This window comes from Aedes aegypti, chromosome 2, assembly GCF_002204515.2.
Source record: "Aedes aegypti strain LVP_AGWG chromosome 2, AaegL5.0 Primary Assembly, whole genome shotgun sequence".
NCBI classification, from domain to species: domain Eukaryota; kingdom Metazoa; phylum Arthropoda; class Insecta; order Diptera; family Culicidae; genus Aedes; species Aedes aegypti.
Window position 1 is genome coordinate 262,536,003 of NC_035108.1, and position 26,985 is coordinate 262,562,987.

The 26,985-nt window shown below is 37.6% G+C and overlaps 2 protein-coding genes across 2 annotated transcripts in view; one reads left to right on the forward strand and one right to left on the reverse strand.

Annotated features, from left to right (window-relative positions):
• Window positions 1-18,729, reverse strand: part of LOC5570910 — a 61,990-nt gene extending 43,261 nt beyond the window's left edge. Inside the window, exons 1-2 of the mRNA XM_021844941.1 lie at window positions 18,182-18,729; window positions 11,478-11,632 (exon numbers count right to left, since the gene is read on the reverse strand). Of these exons, the coding sequence (XP_021700633.1) occupies window positions 11,478-11,632; window positions 18,182-18,596 (570 nt within the window). The 5' untranslated portion in view covers window positions 18,597-18,729. The remainder of the gene's footprint in view (window positions 1-11,477; window positions 11,633-18,181) is intronic.
• LOC5570907 (phosphoglucomutase-2) overlaps window positions 1-26,985 on the forward strand; it is a 300,316-nt gene that overhangs the window by 115,802 nt on the left and 157,529 nt on the right. The window lies entirely within an intron of this gene.

Here is a 26,985-nt window from a genome sequence, read left to right on the forward strand (position 1 = left end):
GGGCTTCTTTTGACATTATTTCCACATTCTTCAACTTTGACGATTTGTAGCTCTAAGAATTATGGATGGATTTCGATGATTCTTGCATATATCTTAGTTGTATATGTGCGTAACAAATGTGCAAGAAATGAAGCAAATCCATCAAGAAATAAAAAAATTGCTTGAATAGCGACAAATATGCGTCCTTCAAGACAAAAATGGGGCTACTTTGGACACATTTAGAAAGCAATACGATTTGATAATAAAATGATTATTTTCGCATAAATTTTGAACTAATTCTAAAGATTAACGTCTATTATGATGTTGTTGAACGTTTTTCGTTGATAAACATAATTAAGAAAATTGTGAAGCGCGAAAAAATACACGTACCTATATAACACTTTTCAGCACAATATGGTTTTGTAGTGTTTAATTTCTAGTATGAAATTTCAGTTTTACTTTCTTTTAAATAAACTGTCAGCTACGACTGCTTGATTGTTTAAATTGACACAATCGAATGATGCAAATACCAAGTACTGCGACGATTAATAAGGTCTGATTAATACTGATTATCATCTGTTAAAATTCTTAATGTTATATTAATGGTATGTAGAAGGATTTCATCAATTCCTGTAACTAAAAGTATTTTTTATTTAAAGTGCAATGCATGAAGTACATGAATAATGTTTCGCAAGATCGTAGGCAATTCAAATTTTACTTTTGTAATTATTTTGGTTCTCAATAGTTTTGAGATGGCTAAATGGTAGTTTATTTATAACAGATGAAGAATGAAATTGTTTGGTACTACGGATTCATGTAAAATATGACCGAGAATTATTTTTTCAAGGAATATGGTTTGAGTTTACTACCAAAACGCCATAAAATATATATATATGATGACTATTAACTTTCCTGAACCCTTGGTTTATTTTTTTTTGTTTTAAAATATAGGAACCAACGCTTTAACATAAAATAAAAGTCGTTAAATTAAGACCTTTGATCAATTATTTATGTAACACAACAATTTTAACATAAAATTATCACAAATTTTTATGAAACATGACAATTCGATAGTTTTGTGACGCTCCCAATAACTTTCCACGATATATGAAAAATTCGAACAAGGTTTACATAGCAAATGTTTTGTGCCTTGTGAATATGTGTTCGGAATTTTTAAATATATTTTCCTGTTTATCCTGTTATTGTTGATGTTTTTCCGAAAAAGGTTCATGTCTGGTTGTAGAGCATGTTTTGGTCAATAAAAGTGCTGAAGACACAAAATAGCTCAGATTAATATTTATGCTGCAAATAAATCAAAAACACAAATGTCCAAAGTAGCCCCCGGAATCAAAAGTAGCCCCGTTTGACGGTATACAATTTTACACAATGTTCGTGTTTTAAGTGAGTGCTAGTAAACCTAAACTTTTGAACGATGACTTGAATGACTGTTTGAATAATTTTGACTTGTTTTCTCATTTTTCCGTCAACATTTTGCAAGTGCTTTTCTGATTACGGTTCTGATGCCGTGCCGGTTGAAAATGTGAATCGATCAAATGCTGACAAAATTAGCCATATATTTTAAGTGTTCGAAAATTACCACAAAAATTCAATAAACAAAATTCAATTATTTTTGGTAAAATACCTACGAAGTCGACAAATATGTTAGGATGATTCATGTTCCCCGAACTGGTTCCGTTGCCGTTTTACTATCAATGCGTTTGGACCTACAGCATACTTTCCCATTGATAAGAACGCATAGATTGCATTAAGTTGGCGTAGGTTTTTCTAGCTTAGACCAAATAGCTGTGAACTGTTCAGTTTGCTTCAGACATTGTCAGTTTCATCTAGAACAAACGCCGACCGCGATATGATCTAATCTTGAAAGCATTGCATTTTTAGCACAACGCTCAGCTCTGCAACCGACAACGTATTAGTTCCATCATCCAGATGTCAGTGTCACTTATTTGGAGCTTAGTCTTTCACCCATTGAGAAACGGTGTTATCAGTTGCGCAGTTCACCGTCTGTTGCACCCACGTTGACGATGATTAGGCATCACTTGATACTCACTCCGCCATTGGGTGCCACATTGAACGGGTTAGAAGACGCTCCGTGCTTCGAGGAAACGAGTTGTTTTGATGTGGGTGATTTGAACCAATTATGGAGTGTCTTGTCTGCTTCACTCGTTGATCGAAATTAGCTAGCGTTTGAAGGATTTTGGCTTATTTTTACGAGTGTTTTCAAATGATTCATCACTTTGTGTAGCATTCAACAAGTGCAATTTTGCTACTGTGATTGGATTATCCTCAGATGATAGACACTTGAATTAAATGTGGAAAGCTACAGAACTACAGTGGTGTATCGATGTTATCACACAAATAAATGGCTTGAACCTAACGAATCTACGGATTCGGCGAAACGAAAAATAAATGTGTTATTTTTTTTATCCGATTTATTATATCCGCGATATTTTAAGTATAATTTGTGATAATACTTGCATATTTATAAGCAACATATACGAACAGATCATGAGAAATAATTGAAAACTAATTTTGATGCTGACAGAATAATATCAAGTTTTGATAGTCTTATATCAAACCAAAATATTGATTTAGCTATTTTATATTTTTATTCAAAACATCAAAATAAGTATTATTTAAGTATTTTTTTTTGTATTGCAACAATACAAAAATGGGGGGGGTCTGTAGCCTTGAGGTTACGCTTCCGCTTCATAAGCGGAAGGTCATGGGTTCGATTCCCAGCCCCTCCACAAAAAAAACCCGTCCAGCCACCAGAAGACACCTCACGGAGCACATCCATCCTCCGTCAGTATCAGATAGTGACTGAGACAAACTGACCCTCTTCGCAGGCAGCTAGCCTCACTAATAGCAGAGCTCTCTCCTACCTGCTCGGTGTGAGAGTAAAAGAGTAGGAGAGAGTGAAACTAGATGTAAATATAGATAAGTTGAAAATAGATCTGTATCGATAAAGCAGCTACCGATCAACTGAGTCCGGCACGGAGTGCCTATAATAAAAAAAAAAAAAAAGAAATCTAAATAAATAATCATTGCGTGCTATGCGTAAACAAATTTTCTCTGCTCTAGTAAGTTTTCAAAGCCACATAAAGCAATAAAACTGTACCTATTTTCTACTATTGATCCCTTTACGATCCTTGTTAGGACTTGTGCCATCGATTTTTCGTTGGACCCGTTAGTGAAAGCTACCGATGGTAATCCTTCTTGGACACCGTCTTGGTAAAAATTCTTTTACAACGTCTCTTCTTCTTTGGTTTACACACTAAACATAATTGCTACCACGAACAAAAGTAAAAGTGAATCTCTGAATTTACAACCTCCTCCCGAAAAAGCGGGATTTAAAACTGTCACTAAAAGTGGCAAAAATGGAAGAAAAGGCATTTCATCGGAATTGATAATTGCACTGAGTTGAACAATCAGTTCGATACTTTAGACAAATTTTCCGAACATCAAATCGAAGCACCCTTCAGCCCAGCTCTTTGATTCAAGTGAGGAAATAAAGAATGCCGCCTGTCGTGGTCAGTTTTTGGGAATTTTGGGGATTTAGGTAAAAGATCTTGAACTCCATTAGGATAATCAAGGATTCCTTCCAAATCGCAAAGAAAGGAGACTGTAGCCGGAAACTCTCGAAGCTTGCAAACTTCTTATCAAACACCTTAAAAAGAAGATAAACATATTTTTTACTTATGACGACAAAACTGAACTTCATTTCAATATAATCTTGAAAGGTTTCTCAAGTGACTATACTGCCGTGAATCGCAAGTCAGTCCCATCTGTAAAAAGTAGGCATTGAGAAAATGGAGTGTGAAGTTTCCAAACTCGTTTTCCATTTGAATATTCAAAAATTTCTAGAGGGTTGGAATATGTTCAAATCTAAATGAAACTTACTCAATTTGCTTTTCACTACGATATCTTTCTGAGAAAAATATAAAGATGATCAAAACACGGTTAATTTTTGTGTTACACGGTGTGGAAATCTGTAGTGGGACTGATATGCGGTTACTTTTCATTATGGTACAATTTGACTTGCTGTTTTTCCTACTTTTTCCGAACAAACCTTATTATCTAATTAGGGCAGCATTGAAAGATATGTTGAAAACTGATCTCAACTCAATTTTGACGAAAATGCAGATGGGACTGACTTGCGATTCACGGCAGTATAAGTCACCTGAAGAGATCCAAAATGGAATAAATGGTTTACTTGGATTTTCCCCAGTCCAAGTAATCATTATGAAAAAAAAAAACAACATGGCATTCTTCGGAAGGGGCTTTCTCTTGAATATTATTTAGTTCACTTTAACACAAATGATCTAAACAATATTAAAGTTTTAGAAAAACCAAGACTTATGTTCGATGTCCGTGTGACATGAGAACAATTCCAGAAACCTGGAGGAAATTTTCAGAGCCCTACTCAGTGCCGTCGGTGCCAAAAGTGCAGTCATGGTACAAAACATTGCAGCAGGCTAAATGCATGATTTGCGGAGGTTCTTCTCACGCTAAGGACGTCTGACCTGTGAAGGAAGAGCATGAGCATGATTGACCGCCCGCAGTTGCTACTCCGTTATTGCAAGAACAGCTGTACTTACACAGGGAACCAACAGACGCTACTCGGGATCAGTATCATCCTCAATGTGTAAATTCTGGTGCTCTTATTATTATAATAAACAATACCGACGCCGGCTGCGTCCTAATGCAGGTCAATTTGGGAATGGGAGGGAAATGTTGACGTGTTACTTGCTTTACAGAAGCCGAAGAGTCCTCTGCACTTCCACAAGAAAACACTGGGAGTTTGGATATGGGAAAGAATTCGTTTTGGTAAACGATAAATATATAATTCGAAATGAATACGTGAGCATATACACGAATGACCGCACTATCCAAACTAGACACGATACTGATTTCGTTGCTCGCTCGACAGGAGCATACAACAGGCTCAACGTATCAAACTCTACTGACGCGTTTTTTTTTTTGTTTTTCACCGGCGCATTTCGTTTTTTCTTCCGCGCAACGCAAACCGAACACAATGGGATCCGGATTCCGTCGCTCGCCCACAAGGAGCATACAACAGATTCAGCGGATCCAACACTACTCGACGTCTGACCTGTGAAGGAAGATACCAAAAAGTTTGTATTCGCAACTTTTGGGATTGCCTTTCGCGTAAAAAAATCGTTGAGGCTCGTACCAGACAATTGAACGGTTATGTTTTTCGTTTCCGGAATTCCCCTGACAGAATCTCCAACAATGCTTATTTTTCCGTTAACGATCGCTTGCTTAAGAATCATACCCATCAGGTACATTATAATCATGCTCATTCACAAGCTTTTTTTGTCGGGTAGCCGTTAGAATCTTTTGATTTCAAATGGATTTACCCAAGGAAACTTCTATGCCGATATTGTAGCAGGCAGTTTCAGCTCCTACCCTTCAAATTGTCTTCGGTTATCCATAGAACCGTTCTAATTGTTTCGAATCATATGGAAAAACTCCTGCCGCTACAGGAAACTCCTATTCCGTCTCTTCATTAACGGATAATCCCAACAAAAAATCATCAGAAAATGCACCCAATCTCCCTTTGATTTTGATTTTTCAACTGAACAATTGAATCAAACGATTGATGCAATATTTAAAACCACCACAATGGCTGAAGCTGTCCAGATTGGTGTAAAATTTACTAATAAATTTGTTATTGGATTACCTTTCTTTAATGGATCCAGATATTTTTTAAAACATTTCAAATTGGAATTTTCGTTTTCCGAATGGTAAAAATGACGAGCTGTTTAATTTTCTAACAGCTAATTACATACATATAGCAATTATTACTGAAACTTATCAGAAACCTGGATCCAAACTTTTTTGTTTAATGATCGACTTGATGGGGCATGTGGGGGAGTTTCAATCATCTTTCATAGGCGTATTTTTGAAACTTGGGTTGAAACACAGCTTGGTCAATATATTTGTAGAGCTGTATATTTGCCTTTTCAATGCACTGGGCAGCATGTAAATTTGCCTAAAAATTTCTTGTGAAAATTTACTCAAAATTATTTGTCATTGGTGAATTTAATGCCAAACATCGCTCATGGAACAATTCGCAAAATAATTCCAACGGCAGAATTTTATTTGACGAGTGCTCTTAAGGATATTCCTTAATTTAGTACCCTAATAGCCCTACTTGTTTTTCCTCTTCTAGAAACCCTTTTACGATTTGTAGTTTATATTGCGCTTTTCGGTAATCCAATCTGCATGGTTATTAAATTAATTAAATCATTACGCGTGGTAATGATGGATAAATTATGGGTGAAGTTATGAAAAAAATCACGTGCTCGGATGGGATTTGAATATCCGACTCTTGTATATTAGACGAGCGGTTCACCAACAAATCCACCGAGCCACTCAATGAACCAATTACTCAGTTGGTTACAAGTTTCGAATTAAAATCCCCACGCATCACGCGGACCCTTTTCATAACCCACATCTATCCATCTCATGTATACTACACACGCGCGTAAAACGAGTGCGATTTATTTTGTGTTGAAACTGTTAGCCTATCATACCCACATTGCTTCCACAACAACTGTATTGAGGAAGTGTTTAGATGGAGGAAGATCATCAACGTGTCGCACAGTGCGTTGCTCCATAGACAAAAATAAAATTTCATGTTACTTTATTCAGTGATAATAAGTATGCACAAGTGTTTATAGATAGCATCCGTTATTGAAACAAATATGTATGAGCTATACAAAGCACTGAAACTACTACAACAAGCGTCGAAAGTGGCAGATGTCGGAGTAGCAGAAAAACTAAATTTTGTCGCATGTTTTCAGCAATCCTTTTCATCTAGCACGTAGAGTTTTGAAACCAATCTATTCAATCAAAATCTAAAAGAGAACATGGCTGAAGGGTTCGACATCGTAGCGCTGCAGGAGGTTTGCTGAAAAGGGTCGACGGTACATACGTATAGGTATACACGTATGGGTATACCATCTACCAGAGCTGCGACTGGAACGTGAATACGACGGCTGCCCAAGCCTCATGTCAAAATTGTTATCGGAGATCTCAACACTCAGGTTTGCCAGGAGGAGGAATTTAGACCGATTATAGGGAAGTTCAGCGCTCACCAGCTTACGAACGAAAACGGCCTTAGACTGATTGATTTCGCCGCCTCCGAGAACATGGCCATACGTAGTACCTACTTCCAGCACAGTCTCCCGTATCGGTACACCTGGAGATCATCCCAACAGACTGAATCACAAATCGACCACGTTTTGATTGATGGAAGACACTTCTCGGACATTATCGCGGCGCAAACATCGATTCGGACCACTGGTTAAAGTGCGCCAAAGACTTTCCGTTGTGAACAACATTCGGTACCGACGCCCTCCACGGTACAATCTGGCTACCCAAAGTCGCAACTGACTACGCGCAAAGCCTTGAAGCAGCGTTGCCGGAAGAGGGAGAGCTCACCGAAGCCCCTCTTGAGGACTGCTAGAGTTGTGTCAAAGCTGCCATTGACAACGCAGCGGAACGTGCCATTTGGGTTCGTGGAAGGAAATCGACGGAACGGTTGGTTGGACGAGGAGTGTCAGACGGTTTTGGACGAGAAGAATGCAGCGCGGGTGATTATGCTGCAGCAAGGAACCCGTCAAAACGTGGAACGATACAAACAGAAGCGAAGACAGCAAACCCATCTATTCCGGGATTAAAAGCGCCGAGGAGGTCCTGCAAGCGCTAGGAGTTTTTGAACGACGTGTGCTTAGGACGATCTTCGGCGGATTATGTGAGAACGGCGTATGGAGGAGAAGAATGAACCACGAGCTTGCCCAACTCTACAGTGAACCCAGTATCCAGAAAGTCGCCAAAGCTGGAAGGGTACGATGGGCGGGAAACGTTGTGAGAATGCCGGACAACAATCCCGCAAAAATGGTGTTCACCTCAAATCCGGCCGGTACAAGACGAAGGGGAGCGCAACTAGCTAGGTGGTTTGACCTAATAGAGCAGGATCTTGGAAGTGTGGGGCGATCGAGAAACTGGAGGTTAGCAGCCATGGACCGAGTTAGTTGGCGTAGCATTGTGGCGCAGGTCATGTCATGAAGGACCTAGCGCCATCAAAAGTAAAGTAAAGAATTTCCAGAACGGGTTCTTCAAGCAGGTTTTGAAAATCGATGTGTTACGTTCCTGTAGCGCTTTTAACCATATGTTGTATAAATATTGCATGATTGTCGTAAACCCAGAAGGATGTCCAGAACTGATTGCGTCTTTGGCAAAGTTGTTCAGTAGCTCTTTGCTTACTAAATAACTTTGCCGAAGACATCATCTCTCTAAGTGCAAAAATATTATATAAAATTTCACGATTCTGAAATATCCTCAAAACAAATCGTGCTTTCTTTTGGCAGTTTCAATTTCAATTTGTACATTTGACACGGGTTTCGTCATATACATTTAAGTTTCAAAACGTCAAAACCTTATAACAGCAAGATTTCTAAGGCGGGAATTTCTAATAACTTGATCATTAATTAACTGTGCCATATCCTCAAAACAAAAGTCTTATGAACACTTACGACATCAAGTTGAGAAATTTGTGATCTCAGGACTTGTATAAAGGTATCCCTTGAGCTACTGAACAACTTTGTCAAAGATGCAATCAGCTCTGGATCTCCCTCTGGGTTTACAAAAAAAAAAAAGAAAAAAAGTTAATTTATAAGTTACGAAGTAATCTGTACTCTTGTGTGACTTAATTTATGATAACAAATGTTGATTTGACAGCTGCTACGGATTGGTCCGATATACTTTGCACGAGTATACGGGACGAAACGAAATGTACATATGAACTCATAAAATAGAGTTTTATGCGAGGAAACTAATCGATCAAACGATTTCATCCGATATGTAGTGCGGGTGTGATGCAATTTGTATATATAAACGACTTTGTTCGTAAACTGTTATGCGACTTCTGGTTGTCTGGGCTACAACATATTGTTGGGAGTGTTACAGGAACGTAACAATTCCATTTTCAACATCTTATTAACGAGCCCGGTCTAAAAATACCCATTATGCATAGATTCCCAACGATGTTCATGGACCAGAAGACGCAATTTTGTTTTCTAGGCCGCCATCTTGGATTCCAAAATGTGTAATTGACAGCAATTTTCAACCTGGACAAACTTGGCGAAGAAATGTTTCTTCTAAATGATCAGGATCTTGCGATACAATGATTTTCATGGACCGGAAGTCGGCATCTTGTTTTCTAGGCCGCCATCTTAGATTAGCCAAACTTCAAATTTTCAAGAGCACAAATCTGGAGAAGAAAACATCCGTTTAAACTGAAAACTTAATAGATTAGTCACTAGCTGGTGGTAACCAATCGATTAAGTTTTCAGCTCAAACGGGTGTTCGTTTCTCCAAATGTGTGCTCTTGAATATTTGAAGTTTGGCTTCGATTTATCTTCACCTTAATTGACAGTAATTTTCAACCTTCCAAATTATCAGAATCTTGAGATACCAGCATATATCTGTAGAGTTTGTGAATAGTTTTTATGCTCACTAGCACCGCCTAGCGGTTGAATTCATTAAACATAAGGTCTCCCAAGGGTAGTCCTTGAACTAGGTAAAAACTTTGCTGAAGACACCGTTCTTCTATCTAGTAAAAATCACAAGAATATTCAACATTGAAGTAAAACTACTTTCAACAACTACTTGGCATCTCCATCCAGCGGGCGGTGATGCGGAAGACGGCTTTGTCACCCACTGTCCTACGCACCTTGATGCCAGATTTAAAAATGGCAAATCATGTGTAGAGAATTTTCGGTGCTTCCAAATTTTATAACTCGTTTTTTTGAAGAGCTACTAGAAAGTTGTGTTCTAACGAAATGTTCACTGTTTCATGCTTATGCTAGATAAAAATTTCAAAAATCACATTGAGAACATTCAAGCCAAATATAACAAATATATAAATTGTCTGTATCCACTTATGAACAGAAAATCAAAAATTTGTCAAGAAGATTTTCATCTTCAAACAAATATTCAGACCTGCCATGTTATGATGTATCAGTATGAACTTGGTTAAGTTAATTAAATGCGTTTATTTTTTCACAAGCAGGTGGAATCAACTCACTTGTAAAAATTCTGAGCTGCTTAGGTAAATCAGAGACCTCTTTGGGCAAATGATATGTAATTCCGAGCAGAAGAAAATAACTACTGAATACCAAATTGAGGTATTCCATACCAGATAATTTCCAATACTTACAACCTGAATGAGGTATGAATGAGCCCTGCATAAGAGGTAAAATATTTCAAATAATACCTTCTGCATATTCTACAAATACCAAGCTGATAATTAGATCAGGTATTATAGTACCTCAATAATACTTGATGGATTTTCATATAAAAGTGAAATTTTTCAATAGTAGTTCAATACCTCCAGCAGACCTCAATAGCTGTTCAATACCTCAATGAAGTATTTTTAATTGTTTTAGAGTTTTTTTTTTTCAATACCATTATAATACCAAATTGAGGTATTGACAACTGAACAATACCTTATTTTGGCATGATACCAAAATATGGTATGCATAAGTTATTGGGGAGTTATTTATTCCTCCTCGGGATACAGGGGATAGGCAAAATGTAGATAGGCAAAATTTTGTCTAAATTCAAGTGATTATAACTTTATGAAAAATGGATGAAATTGGATGCATTCGGAAGTAGTCGACAGCAAATTTGGTCTAGTTTCAGGAACTTGCTTGGCCATGCATATTGGCTACTGGACACCGGAGATGTTTCGGACTTTCCGAGGTCATGTCCAAATGTCATTTTTTCTGTCACTTATATTTTTGGGTGGTAAATGTTTACAATTTTCCTGGAAACTAGAACTAATAGGAAGTTAAATGCCGCGGGACGCATTAAGATTGGTTGGAAATCTTCAGAAATATGACCATTTCCGTAAAACTGATTCCGGAAAATATGGTCAGTCTAAACTCCTGCATTTCATGTATCTATGCGCTACTAAGTATCAGCTAAATGAGGTCAACTGCATTTACAATTCAATTTGCTTAACCTCCAGGCATGTCACTTTTAAAATTACCTCTCACTTTTATTGCTCTTTCTGTGTACGGTGTTGATATCGATATTTTTAATGCAAAATGATTTATATTGTTTTTCTGATTAGCGCATCGAGCCGGCTCCTGACACATCACGCTTGTAATTAAGTGGAGGATGGATTTGTTATTTTTACCATCATCGCCTCCGTGACAAATTATTAACAACCAACTTAAACTAAAACAGTCTATCAATAAGTACACAATTTGTTTTGAGATCAATGCTCAATCCTTAAACAGATGTGGGTCAACATTTTTGTAAATGTAACGAAAGAAACCTCAAGCAAAAAAACGCCACCCTATCGCCACTGATCGAACACGAGATGTGCGGCGGCTTTGCTCGATCGGATAAGAGTCAGTCAATTTCCAGCAAATATTTACCTCGATTCGAAACCGTGTCGGAAAACTGAACACGGACTCCTTGTGGTCGGTGAGGATGATGAAGGGCGGAGCGAGCAGGTTGCGGACCGATTTCATCAGCACTAACGGGATTAAGCAAATTGCGGACACTCCGAGCGCGGGCCACAAGTTGTAGTCTGGAAAAAAAGTGAAATAAAAAGCATAGTTGACACCAAGTCAGTGAAAAGATAGATGAAGTCGCTGACTGTTCGCCACATCTAAAGGATGGGGGTAATTGAAGAGCTTGTGATGTATGTGTGATTCTTCAAGTTTGTAAGTTTTTTTCTTTCACAAAAATATGCTATCGTTATTGACCTTTATGTGAAATTTCCAATAAGGGGGGACAAGGGGTTTAATGCGCTTGTTGAAAAAGATGTGCCAAAATTAAGTCCAAACAACATGCATGTAGAGTTTTATCAAATATAGTTGATTTGTGTCCACCCTTATTATTTGTAGTAGATTTTTGTGAAATCAAAAAGTTTACAAATATTAATTTTTCTGTGTTTTTGATTTTTTCATTGTTCATGTAGCACATTGAATTGAGTGCATTATTTTGAACAAAATAACGCACCACAACATTGATAAAAGACTCACATATACAGAGGGGCATGATCCACGACATTGACTTGTAATGAGGTAAGGTGCACCATAGAGCTTCAAATTTACTTTCATTTATCGGAAAACCTGGAATCGGAATTTTAAATGATTTTCGAAAGGGATGGTAGCAGGTCTTTAATAAACCGTTAACGCTCAAGATATCCCATAATTGTGCTTATGTCCCGAAATTGTTATCAGTAGTTACGTTCCCATAAAATAAACATAGTTTCAGCCGAAAAAAATCTATGGTGAGGATCCACAAACAATCTTGAAAGTGTGTCGGCGATATCTGATAGCTCCATATATTTAATTCAATGTTGCTGAACAACGATCGGAAACGCGAGGCACGATGAATTTTCGTAGGCATCAAAACAGAATCTGCGAATAAACACAAACAACCGTTCGGGCGCTTTATTCGTTCGTGTTTCATTTTCGGATCGCTGTTTCTCCCGACGCTATCATCGGGTGATTTTCCATCGCTTGGTAATGTGAACGGTACGATCCACGCCGCCTGCTCTTCGCGAAGAACAGAAAAATATTCATTTCGATCATCTTCATGTGGGCTTGCAACAATCACGCTAAACTTGCTCCGCTCAAAAATGAGTGCCGAGCGCACAAAATTGGCCTCTTTTCGTGCAGCACAGATTCTGTGCAAAGGGGCTGTACACAGTTTTGTGCAAACGCTGGTAAACAAAACTGAATGAGTGAATTGCGCACAGAGGAGGAACGCTTGGAATGCGGAAATCGTTTCCATTTTTGTTTTGCTTCTGAAAACATAAAAAAAACATTCCAATTTTAAAGATTTTCAGAGATTTTTTCATTTGAATAGCCGAAGCGGAAGCAAATGGGGAAAAAACTTTCGCATTTGCGACCACCTTCCGGCTTTTCGCTTGAAAACATCTCAGAAAACTCCCAATCTTACCAACGGCCAACTCTGTGCACTTTTTTCAAATGGGCGAAATTGACATCGACGCCAAAATGAGAAACCATCGAATGAAATTTTCCAACAGATAATCAATTCCCTATTTCTTAAGAAGAAATAGTTTGACCCTCATTTCTGTTAACCACATTCATTGTAAGGTGTTTTATCATTCAAAGTAATTTAACATTTTATTGATTTTAATTTTGCGTTACAATTCTGAGAAAAAAATAGTAACGCCCATTCCTGAACATAGGTTGTGATTGCGCCCTTCAGCATAACCGCCTTATGTAAAATCATAAATCTAATTGCGCCCCCCTACCGAGTCCAATTGGAAAACCATCTGTCAAATTCGCCTCTTTGTTTTCCTTTTTGCTGAAAACAGTTTCAATTGCGCCCTTCTGCACAAAGCAGTTTTGCGGTACATTTTCCAAAGGAAAACTATTAGCTTTTGTGAAAAATCAATATTATGCGCTGGTAAAATCACCTCGTCGTCCTCAGCAGCAGGAACAGCCCTTGGACAGGCTAGCTGTTGTCAGGAGAAGCCGAAGGTAAGTGGTCTCACAAACCATTGGATACCACCCAAATCATCGAAGACAACATCTACAGAAAACATGTTTTTTTTTCCAGCCAGGCATATAGAATTCCTTCTAGGAATCGTATTGGGCCAGAGGATGAAGCGTCTTTGCATATACTTTCGTCTGTATGGGAAGGTGTCGGATCACCTGCGTCAGAAATTCAGACGGGGGCAACTTTTTAAACCCCATAGCGGCGAAGGTATGTTACGATTTTTATTACTATTTTGTTTATTTGGTGTAGTGTGATGAGCAGTGAACAGAATAAAGGACTACGTTCACCGCACTATGTGTTATCTAGCAAGGCTAAGTGCGATTTATGTACCAAAGTATTCCATCATAATTCGTCGCACAATACCATGTTTTCTACCTCTCAGTTTAGGGTAAATAATGCAAGCGCCTTGAATTAACACTCATAGTAACTGATGGAAAAAATATGATACAATTTATTTAACAATCTTTGACCATAAGCTCATATTTCATCAAGAGCCCTGAATTGAAAAGAGAATTCAAATTAGCCCTTTTGTCATCGTTGTTTTGTGTGGGAGGAAATGGGCGAAATTGCACGCAAAGAAAAAAACAATCAAAATTCAATTACGCCCATTTGTTTTTCATAATTTATTTCATGTGGAATCTAAAAAAATGAAATTTTATGGATTTTTTGGCAAGTACGATGCAAAATGATGCCAGCTCAGCTTCTAACTCAATTTGCTGTTTTTTGTTAGTTTCGCCCTTTTGAATAAAGTATCCAGAACTGTTTGCTGCCACGCGGGATATCATTGACAGTTCCCTTTCCATCGATCTCGGACAGCCGAAGGCGAAAACGTCGGCAACTCACAGAATTAGTGCGACCTACTCAGAATTTTCACTTAGTCAGCCAATTCTGCATTGGTTGCCTCATTCTGTGTAGTTTCAACACATGCGCTGCGTGGAGCTGGCTTAGCGTGGAGTGTTTGCTTGACTTTACGAGAAGAAGCAACCTTGCAATGAATCACGAGAATGAACAGCACGTAGATAAATGAATCCTACGAGGGGAGAGGCTTCGCGAACCACTTATCGGTGTGTTCATTTTGCTTCTTCGACGTTGCATCCGTTCGCTTTTTGCGATGCTCTTCGTGACGCAAAAATGAAAAATGAATTTTGGCGAATGTTGGATCGCGAAGATGCGTCGATCATTGTTCACGAAGAAGATCCATCGCAACCCTGATTTAATTTTGAATTTTATTAAGACAAATTTAATGCTAGTTAATCCTTTAGAAACAGTAAGCATTGAAAAATTTATTTTTATTGTGACGTTCAAATCTCTTACTACCACGGGGAGAAAACTTACGCTTACAACAATGGGTTCAGAAATAGTTAAAAGTCCAACTTTGACAACTCTTCGTCGTCTTCTAAGCGATTTTCAATGTTTGCAGCAATGGAATTAGACACTTTTCGAGATCAATATCTATTCAAAATTTATTTAAAAAGAGTTTACCCAAAGTAACTTGGGTACTTCTTAGTGTTATCTAGGACGGATTTGTGGCACAAATTAAGCAATGTAACAATATTTAAGGTGGTAAATTATGGCTTTCTTGGTAAAAAATAAGTTGCGGAACCACAATTTATATGTTTGGGTTGAAAAATAAATTTTTGATTATACAGAAAAAAAATTGTTTTTCTCAAAAAAACCTCGAGAAATCCTATTTTGAGACCTTTTTTTCCTGCGCATCAAAATTTGACCCGGTGACATGTAGTTTTTTCTACATGAATTTGATTGTAGAAGCCCAGCAAACATTTTTGGGCAGAAATTGAAATTTTTGATAACACTCAAAATATCTTTTTATATAAAAAAACTACGAAAATATTAGTTTTTTAACACTGTATGTCTATAAAGCAAAATTCAAAGCAATAACTAGTGGATTTCTCGACTGAAACATCATTGCTGAAGACTATTGAATATATTTGAGCAGAAATATATTTTTTGATTAGGGTAGGTGTACCAGTTATGGACATAGTGGTTCCCTATTTCGCCATACGTGATTACTTTAATGTCTTCAAATTTTGAAAATGTTTGTGTGTTGTAGAAGTTAGATTTAAGATATATCTTGATGTTAAAACATTCAAAAAGATTTAAAATGTGAAGGTTGTCAAAATTTCACATATGGCCAAATAGGGAACCACTATGGCCATAACTGGTACACTTTCCCTAGTCTATTTTTTTAAAACTTTGAAGATCCCATTTATTATACTATTGGCAAATAAATCAAAACTTCATGTGATGACATCTCGTTTTGTCGCTATAAATTTTATTATAGAAGTCAGGTGAACATGTTTGGCCAGATAATAAAGTTTTTGGGCGTATACAAAATTTATTTTATTGAACAAAATCAAGAAAAGTCCTTTTTCAAACTTTTTGACTGCAAATCAAAAATTAAAAACATTTTTTTCGACTTCCACGCTCCCCGTAAAACGATCCGGAGCAAGTTTAAAGCTTTTATTTAATTTTTGGTGAACTATTACACTGTATTTGTATTTTTGTCATTAATTGTATTCTAGTTTGTAACTGGTAATAATGATTAAACTTGAATCATCATTTGGATCTATCTTTTCTGTTGATGTGATCCAAATAAATGAATAAAAAAGACTTGTAACTTTTTCATATTAATCAGCTTATATAAGTCCATTGAAAGTTTCTGGTTTTGCATAGAAAGTTTTCATAACACCTAAATTTATTTTACTAGAATTAGGAGAAAACATTTTCGTAACTATTTGTTTTAAACCAAAATTTAATGCGATGACTCGTGAATTCGTCTATTTCTGTCGAAACATCGTAGTTTTTTTTTAAGTAAAACAAATTTTGAGTGTTACCTAAAATTTAATTCTTGCTCAAACATGTTCACTAGACACCTGAAAGCAAATTATTAAAAAAAAAACAACACATCATTGCTTACCATTTTGATTTGCAGATTAACAGGCTAAAACTATGAGTTTTTAGTAGCTCTTTAGGTAAAAAAATAAGTGTAAGCCAAAAGCTTTATTTCTGCTTTGACGCTTTGACTAGATTTCTGAAATTAATGCATTGTCGAAAAAAATACATGTAATTACACATACATTTTTATTTACAGGCAAACAGTTTAAAACGAAAAAGATTTTAAGTAGTTTTTAGGTAAAATAAATGTTGAGTGTTTTCCAATATTTATATTTCTGCTCAAACATATTTCCTAGACTTCTAGAATGAAACTTACGTCGAAAAAATTGAATGTCATAGCTTCAAGATTGGGTTAGCTAGCAAATAATTGAAAAGTGTTTACTCTATTGTTGAGCAAAATATATGATAAACAATCTTATGTAAGCAAATAAATACCAAAAATATGTATGTAATCGCTTAGAACTTCGATTTATATGCTAATAAGTTCAAAACTTGGTTTTCGTGTAATTTTTAAGCAAAATAAATTTTGAGTGTAATCAATTTTTTTTCTTTCTGCTCAATTTTAATCACTGTTCTTGTACAAACAAATTTATTACTAAGAACCACATGTCATTGCTTTACAACTCGATTTATGGGCATACAATTAGCTCTATTAGATCCTAAAGTTGGTGATGAAATTCCTGGAAGAATTCATGGGAATGCTCTGGACGAGTTACTAGAAGAATTCTTGGGGCCCAGAACGAATCTCTGGAGAAAATTATGGGGAAATTTTTGCCAATTCTCATAGTTACTCATTCAATAAAAATCAACAATTTTTTTAAAATATTTGTTCAGCATTTACAAATAAGAAAAATAATATTGCTAGTCAGATAACAAACATTGTTTCAAAATCGATTTCTTCCGAAAAACTTTCCAAGTTACTCCGTTTCACGATATTTGATTAATTAATTTGATAACAAAAGTGGTGTTTAATCCTGCATTAATTGTAATTTTATGGCTTTCTCAGTCTTATAATTAAAACGGCTTGTTTGGCTAAGCCTGACGTTTCAATCCCGTGTATTGGACTTTTTTCAAGGGATAAGCAGTCAACCGTCTCACGCTATGTCTGAACCAGACGATTATAGAAATAGAATGTACATCGGATTTTTTCTCGTTAGAGATCAGTATTTGCTCTACATTTTCATAATCGGAAGGTTTTAAAATATTCTATCAGTGAAATTTTTTCCATTCATTTTGTATGGGCTGAAATGCATCGAAAACGTGATTTTCTTTTGATTTAGTATAAAAAATGGCCTAAAAGTGTAAAGTATACTCTAGCGAGAAAAAATCCGATGTACATTCGATTTTTATAATCGTCTGTTTCAGACATAGCGTGCGTCTCTCTCTCTCCTCATTTAACGTATAAATCCTTAGGTGGCGAGAGACGGTTGACTGCTTATCCCTTGAAAAAGGTCCAATACACGGGATTGAAACGTCAGGCTTAGCCAAACAAGCCGTTTTAATTATAAGACTGAGAAAGCCATTAATTTATATCTGTGGATTGTACATAATTATGGGGTGTTGTTTTCTCACTATCCATCTATATAATTTAAAAGGTTAGATCTGGGGCTTAGAGAGACCAGCTGTTAGATTTAACAACTCATGCTAATGGCTTGGATAAAATTTAGCTTTCATTAATACCTACCTAAGTACATTTTCATAACCTCCCATCCGCCTCGCCAGTGCATTATGCAGCTTATACTAAACACGTAGGTGTACACTTTGCACACAACAAAGCGCCGTATGGTTCTCCAGCGGTTTTTCACTCCATTGCTGGGCTTGGAAAACTCAGCCTGCAGTGGTTCCCGCAGAATGGCAAACATCGTGTGCAGGACCGATCCCAGTAGGAAGCAGTGCCACGGTGGAAAATAGTCCTGCTGTAGATCCATGTAGCCCCAGGTTCCTCGCCAGTGGCTGACTGCCAAAGGACTTATCACAAACAACGACAACATCGTATCACTGAAGTGCAGTATCCGCTTCATGCAGGTGCTTCGCTCTTCACCGTGATGGTGATGCAGATTCAAAAATATCACCGAATCATTCCTTGGAACTTCAGCCATCTCTTCGAGAAAATTTTCCAGGAACACACTGCACCACGCACTAACCAGTCACTACTAAACCAGATTCTTCTCCGGCGAGGTGTGCATTATCTCTAATATCCGGCGCGCGATAATCGCCCTAGACCGACGCTTAGTTAAAATTATCAGCCTATGACAAGGTGATAATTCCTAGAGTAATAAAAGCTTTACAGCTTTACAGATGTGCTAATATCGCATGCAAATATAACTTGAACTGAATGGCACTTGATGAATTCACGATTTTCAATGACACAGATTAAGGGCGTCAATTCAAATCATAAACGGTAACGTCACGGTACGACATTCTTTGGTGCGACTTGCGGATTGTGAACCCAGGACACACGACTCGAGGCTGCCTGCTACACGTGATCCATCTGGATCTGTTGCTAGTTGGAGTGGCACTGTTGGTTGGTCGAAATGCTATAGAAGAAGCCCCCAACGTTAAACGGATAATGACAGGACTCGGATACTATCTATATCCTCTTGATGGCGGTCAAAATAGTAATACCGATGATGGGTGTAATCGAGCTCATTCTCATTCGTGCTCGAACGTCTCTCCTTGTCCGTTCCATTGACAGACAGGCAGCTCATTGTCAGATGATAATCACTTTGCGCGAACATCCTTGTGAAGAGACCAACTGTTGCTTTTACATGTAATGCGTTGGCTGGCTGGCTGGTGGGAATGGGAACTCATCGACCATGTGGAAAGTGTGTATTTTACCATTCAGCTCGAAATAGTTTGTTTTGATATCGAATGTAGCTTTCTGATTGGAGTGCGACGCGTATTTGGTGTAAACAAATCGAGATGTAAATTTATTCTTCCATTGGGGATCTCAAAGTTGTTATTCAAGCTTCGATATTTTGTATATCATCTACATGGTTCTCATTGGAGGGAGCTTCAGAATCATTTTCAAAATTTTATTTTGAATCTTCTGTATAGCTTTCTTCCTGGTATCACAACAGTTAGTCCATATTAGTACATCATACAACATGGCTGGCCTGAAAATTTGTTTGAAGATCAAAAGCTTGCTCTTAAGACAATGTTTTGATTTTCTGTTAATAAGTGGATAGAGACATTTTACATATTTGTTACATTTGGCTTGAATGCTCTCAATGTGATTTTTGTGAGTTAAATGCTCATTTAGCATGGGCCCTAGATACCTAACTTCATCTGACCAATTCGTTGGAACCCCTCACATCGTTACAACATGTCTACTTGAAGGTTTCAAATAAATAGCTTTTGGTTTATGTGGGAATATTATTAGTTATTGTATTAGTGATTCAAAATTGAATGTATTAGTTGAGTTCTGGAAGCATTAGGAGAAATCTTCCATATTTGCAAGTATGAAGAAAAAATATCCAATCTATTTTGCAATCTAATATAGATAACACGCAGGCTTCGTCCTTTGGCAGAGAGGCCTGTGTCATCCGCAAACAAAGATTTTTGACATCCCTGAGGTAACTCAGGTAAGTCAGATGTAAACATATTGTATAATAATAGTCTCAACATTCTGCCTTGAGGAACACCCGCTCTTACAGAAAGTCTTTAAGACCTGGAGTTCTGATAATTAACCTGAAGTGTATGATTTGACAGATAACATTGAATTATTCTAGCAATGTATGTTGGAAAATTAAAGTTTTGTTTTTATTTTTACAATCAAACCTTCATCCCAAACACTGTCGAATGCTTTCTCTATGTCTAGAAGAAGAATGGCCTTCAGATTGGTTGGAACGAATTAAATTTGTTACACGTAAAAGTTGGGGCCTTCCTTAGCCGAGTGGTTAGAGTCCGTGGCAACAAAGCAAAGTCATGCTGAAGGTGTCTGGGGTCGATTCCCGGTCGGTTCAGGATCTTTTCGTAATGGAAATATTCTCGACTTCCCTGGGCATAGAGGATAATCGTGCCTGCCACACGATATACGAATGCGAAAATGGCAACATTGGCAAAGAAAGCTCTCAGTTAATAACTGTGGAAATGCTCATTGAACACTAAACTGATAAGCAGGCTTTGTCCCTGTTGGGGTAACGTCGTTGTAGGCCTTCGATAACTTAGACAGTGTGCCATTACTCCAACACGAATGGGTTGTCTAGTAGTTACAATCCCTTAACGAAAGGGGGGGGGGTATCCATGGCATGATCTGAGCCTCCATCTTTCCCAATTGGCCACAAGAACACAACAATTAGCACATAGCACAAACTCACATTTATTAGTTTAACGTTAACCAGATATATTTACAGAACAAGTTATTATAATAGATTACATATTGGGTTTTAAAAACGGTTCCATTCTAGTGCGACCGGTAGCTTAACTGCGACTGCCTGAAGTCTACAAATGGAGTATATTTCAACTGAAATCCTAGTAAACATGCCTTGCTCTTTCTCGCTCATATTTTGAAATAGAGAGTTTACAATTTGTACCTATGATTGTGTGTGAACCAGTCACTCATAAGGCCGTAACATCTAGACGTAGCAGGGTGGGCAGTTCACTTCCGAACATACTCACCCACCCTGAAATTGCTGCAATTTCTGAAAACTTCCCTCTCACCGATACGGAAAAGGTCTCACCTATCTTAGTCTAACTGATTAAAAAACTGCATAGATCCTGTCCCAAAGCACTACACTACATTGTACACCTCACCAAAATATACTGGTGTCGCACGGTATTCCGTGGGTTGCCTGGTATGATCACTCTAGCATTCGAAATCTTTTGAAATGTATTGAACACACGTCCTGTTTATCCATCCTTGGGAGTGGATTGGGCACTCTTAGGGCTCGAAATCCTTGGGAATGGGTTGAACAGATGCCCTGTGCATCCATCCATGGAAGTGGATTGGACACTCCTAGTGCCCAAAATCCTTGAATTGGGTTTACAGACGCCCTGTTCGTTCACCCGTGGGAGTAGATTGGACACCCCTGGTGCCCAGTATCCTTGGAATCCTGGAACAGACGCCCTGTGCGCCCATCCGTTGAAGTGGGTTGGACACTCCTAGTGTCCGAAGTCCTTGGATTGGTTTTAAGACGCCCTATGCGTCCTTCCGTGGGAGCAGATTGGACACCCCTGGTGCCCAATATTCTTGGAATCATGGAGAGTGGACTAGACGCCCTATGCGTCAACTCTTGGGAGTAGATTGGACACCCCTGGTGCCCGAGATCCTAGGGAATGCATTGAACAGACGCCCTGTGCGCCCATCCGTTAAAGTTGGTTGGACACCCCTAGTGCCCGAAATCCTTGGATTGGTTTTAAGACGCCCTGTGCGTCCTTCCGTGGGAGCAGATTGGACACCCCTGGTGCCCAGTATCCTGGAATCCTGGAGAGTAGAGTAGACGCCCTGGTGTTCGAATTCATTCGGTTTGGGTAGAATGGACGCCCTGTGCGTCCTATATTGGAGGAGATTTCGACACCCCTAGAGGTCGAAATCCTGTAGGATGGATGAAATGAACGCCTTGCCGTGGAAGCACAGTGGACATCGTTATTTTGACTTTCTTGGAGGCAACGCCTGTCGTCGTCATGCAATGTTTGCTGAACCGTTGAATGACGTCAAACCTCGTGGTAGTGGGAAATATTAAGATTGTTAAGCACAGTCATCCGTGTCCTTGCTTCGGGGACATATACTAATCCATTCTCACTAACCTGACGTAGAAAAACTGCTACCTTCTCGTTTGATTGCATCATGAGTCCGTGCAAAGTTGAATAGACTACCTTCCTTGGGAATCTTCGTCGCGTTGTAAATAATGGTTCAATCAACTGTCCGCAAGTAGCTCATCGTCTACACGAAAACCATCCCAATCATCCATGTTTTAATCATTGTTGTCTTAGCCTAATGTCTCGTTGAAACCGTAGAAAGGGCGAATGGTAATCTCACTGAAAACTTTCCTTAATTCTTCCAAGTACGTTTTTTTTTTCATAAAATTTGTTGTTTTGAGCGGTTGTGGCTGTAGTTGTCCTGTAGAGTTAAAGCTGTTATATTCCAAAGTTGTATATCAACGTCAATACAAGTAATCCTCCGCTTAATTGGTATCGAACTGCTTCGGGTAGTCCGATCGTTTCACACATCCACATTGCTGGTGTGATCAATTGTGTTGATTGAGTTCCAACAACTGAGTACAAATCGAACAACGATTTTGGGATTGAAGTGGTGTTAGATGCTTAGTTGTTTGTACTCGGAGTGTTCGATACCATAGGCAAAATGTTCGTAACGGGTGTCCAAGATACATCGATGTGAGTTGGAGAGGAAAATATTATTAGGTGCGTATCCGTATGTCTTGCTTCGGCAAGACATATACATGTATTACTGACCTGAGAGAATATAGTGATCTGCAACCTCTCCAACGATGGTTATACCCGATACTATTGGAATTCCAGTTTGGTTGATGTCAGCCGTGAATGTTTCGGGTATTTGTTTATTTTAGAGATGCATTCATGGGTTTTAGTGCTTTGGTAGCCTAATGGTTGATCCATTGATTGTGATATTCTGCGCGTGATGTGTGATGTTTATCGTGAGTTGGGTCGCAATAGCCTCCTAGATAGCCATTCTCCACATCCCTTGGTTTAAGATGAAGCACCCGAAAGTCTTGAATTATCTTTCTGTTCCTTTTGTTCCGGAGTCGCTGATATGACAACGATGTTGCATAAAGGTTGACCGATGGCGCCAATTCCGTACTGCGGTCATGGAAAGTCCGAATCCTTTGTGCAACGCTTCCATAGTTGTCTTTAAATATGCAATGGCGATATAGCAATCGTGCGTCAATTCACAAAATCCTCCAACCACGAAGTTTGATGGTTTTTCTAATCTCCACTTGCCGGTGCACATCCGGTTCGAAGGACCAAATGTTGGGGTAACGTCGTTGTAGGCCTTCGATAACTTAGACAGTGTGCCATTACTCCAACACGAATGGGTTGTCTAGTAGTTACAATCCCTTAACGAAAGGGGGGGGGGTATCCATGGCATGATCTGAGCCTCCATCTTTCCCAATTGGCCACAAGAACACAACAATTAGCACATAGCACAAACTCACATTTATTAGTTTAACGTTAACCAGATATATTTACAGAACAAGTTATTATAATAGATTACATATTGGGTTTTAAAAACGGTTCCATTCTAGTGCGACCGGTAGCTTAACTGCGACTGCCTGAAGTCTACAAATGGAGTATATTTCAACTGAAATCCTAGTAAACATGCCTTGCTCTTTCTCGCTCATATTTTGAAATAGAGAGTTTACAATTTGTACCTATGATTGTGTGTGAACCAGTCACTCATAAGGCCGTAACATCTAGACGTAGCAGGGTGGGCAGTTCACTTCCGAACAGTCCCAGTTAGGACGTAATGCCAAGAAGAAGAAGAAACGTAAAAGTTGGTGAGTGGTAGAATATCCATGTTGGAATCCAACAGTTAGGATTGGCAAAAATTGAATTCCATTTTTGTCATTCCATTTGACAGAAAAATATACCAACTGGAAACATTTGTGAAATATATAAGAATGATTAGCTACTCCCTGGAAGTTGCTTGATAAGGATGTTAAACATTTCATCATCGCCAGGGGCTTTCATATTTTTAATTTATTTAATAATAGTTCTCACTTCTCTCAAATGCTTATTTTTATCTACAAAAAAAAATATATATATTTTTTCACGTAAATTTTGTTTTTCAGAGTTCTATTTTTTTGTTGAAAAGTTGAAATTTTAAGCTTTCATATCATAAAAAAAAGATTGGAAATCGGTTGAGCTGTTCAAGTTATGATTTTTTTTTAATAAAAAAATCTAATGCGCTGAGACCTACAGTGTGTGCTGATGAAAAATGACTGATTTCTTATTTTCTCAATAACTCAATAATCATACCATGACCCCACAGTTATGGATCAAATAGTGTGGAGTCCAGCCTATAAAATTCAATAAAACGACATGGAAAACGTAAAATTGTAATTTAAAAGCACGAATTGAATCGTTTTAAATTGGAACTTCGGTTAGTAAACTGTTTTGAGTGTAATATTTACATAGGATTGCATAAAAATTAAAAATTGTATCGGTTTCTGAAAACCATATTATGGATCAATTTTCATATTATGGATCAAATTGTGACATATTACGGATCAGTGCGCAAAATCAAGAGATTTTCAACTCAATGCATCTGTATTGCATGATTTGGCGAAAGTTAAAAATGTGTCACATATTACTGCAAAAAATAGCAGTGTTAGAGCTGGAAACAAGAGTAAAATGCCATTTTTTTGTGATACTGCATTGTAGTAACTGAGACATGTACTGTTTTCGCTCCACACCAAGTTTTCCACCCATTTTTGTCTGCTAAAAAATGAAATTTACAAACATTGATGTTTTATTAGTTTTATCCTTAGTGCTATTGTCAGAAAATGTCGAATCCAATGCTTAAAACGGCAGAAATCTGCATTATTTGGAAGTGATCCATAACCGTGGTAAACAATCATTTCCTGGTCCATATTATGGATCACTAGTTAGAAGTGCTAATATTCGGTATTTAGAATCAACAATCAAGAAAAATGTTTTCCAAAAATGAATTCATACTAAATCAAAGCGAACGAGCATGTTTTATGCTATAACATTTGAATTTTACCACCTGTGGGAGCTTATGAATGCTGACGGCACTTCTTACAGGAAACGACCATATAATGATAGCTGTGTGGTACCAAATAAACTTTTGTCAAAAACATCGCTATTTAGCGGTTGAATGTTGTGCTTAACATTACAAATGGTAAAAGACAAATAGTATGACATGGGAAAAATATGTTTTACGTCAAGGTTTATGTTTTGAGCGAGTTATCCGATGTTAAATTCCAAAGTGATCCGTCACTGTGGGTGATCCGTAACTGTGTGGGCATGGTACATCGCTGAAAATTTGACAGTGAACGTAAAATTTTCTTAACTTTCAAGAAAAATGAGAACAGCAATAACCCCTTTGGCCCGAGGCCTTCTAAACACGAAATAACGGAAATTTTTATTTTTTTTTCATTTAAAAAAACATTTTTTGTGAAATTTTATATTTTTCTTGAGAAGTCAAAATTTTTAGCTTTCATTTCGCCCAAGAAAATTGAAAATCGATCAAGCGGTTCAAAAGCTACAGTATTGGACAAACATTTGCAACTTTTTCGATTTTCCATACAAAATGACCAACTTTGGTAAGCTAGATCACAGTTATTCATGGACCGATTCGAATGAAACTTTCACAGAACATCAGATATAACTTGAATATTAACATATATTTTCGAATATTTTTTTCCAAGCACGAGCTTATAAGAAATAACGGTTTGACTAAAGCGTAATTTTCGACGAAAAATTCAAAACTTTTTATCTCTAAATCTGATAGCCCTACACAAAAACTGTCTTCAGCAAACTTATTCATCACGCTAAAATCTACATTTTTGCTGAAGATACCATGATGCTATTTCTTTAAAATGTTTTGTTATGTCAATTATAAAAATAATTTAAAAAAATCACTTTTGTCAAACCGTTACTGCTTTTCAACTTGTGATTGGAAAAATCACAATATATGTTAAAATTCAAGTTATGTCTGATATTCTGTGAAAATTTCATTCAAATCGGTCCATAAATAACTGAGATATAGTTTATCAAAGTTCGTCATTTTGTATGGAAAATCGAAAAAGTTGCAAAGGTTTTGTCCAATACTGTATATACTTTTTTAAATAAAAATTTTACAAAATCGCGATTACAGTTAACTCTCCTTTACTCGATATTTTGTATCTCGATATCGAGTTAGAGAACCATAGTAAAAGTTGGTTTTCAAAGCTACCTCGATGGTCCCTTGAATTGCGTGTACCTCCCTTACTCGATGGTCCCTTCAATATCGAGTTATGGAGAGTTGACTGTATTTTGCTCACCTTAGTTTGGAAATGGTCACCCTAATCAAAAATACAAAAACACGTGTATCCTTATTTCGGATAAGGAACAAAACAGCAAATTTTCACGGAATTCGGTGACCTACTAGATCGGTTTTTCATGGAATGGCTGTATATGTATACGTTCTATAATATGTTGAGAATTGGGAGGGTGCATCAGGGCATCATTGAAGTTACAGCTGGACGATGGAGTGGAGTGCCAAACGGAGTCTAGGATAATGTGCCTTAACATCCTTGTAGATGGGTGCATATCTCCAACAGTTGCAATGGATTTAACGCGCCTTTCTTATTACAAAACATCTTTTGGACATCTGGTCAAGTACTGCGGTTCTCATTATCCTATTTGTTGGATTATACCGCTGAAACAATAATCTTTTGTTCTCGCGGGTTTCGCGTAAGTGTCTCTGCTTACGAGACCGCCGCCTCAGAGACAAATACGAATACGATAACGAATTAATAATGAAAATTAACCTTGCTATCCGGT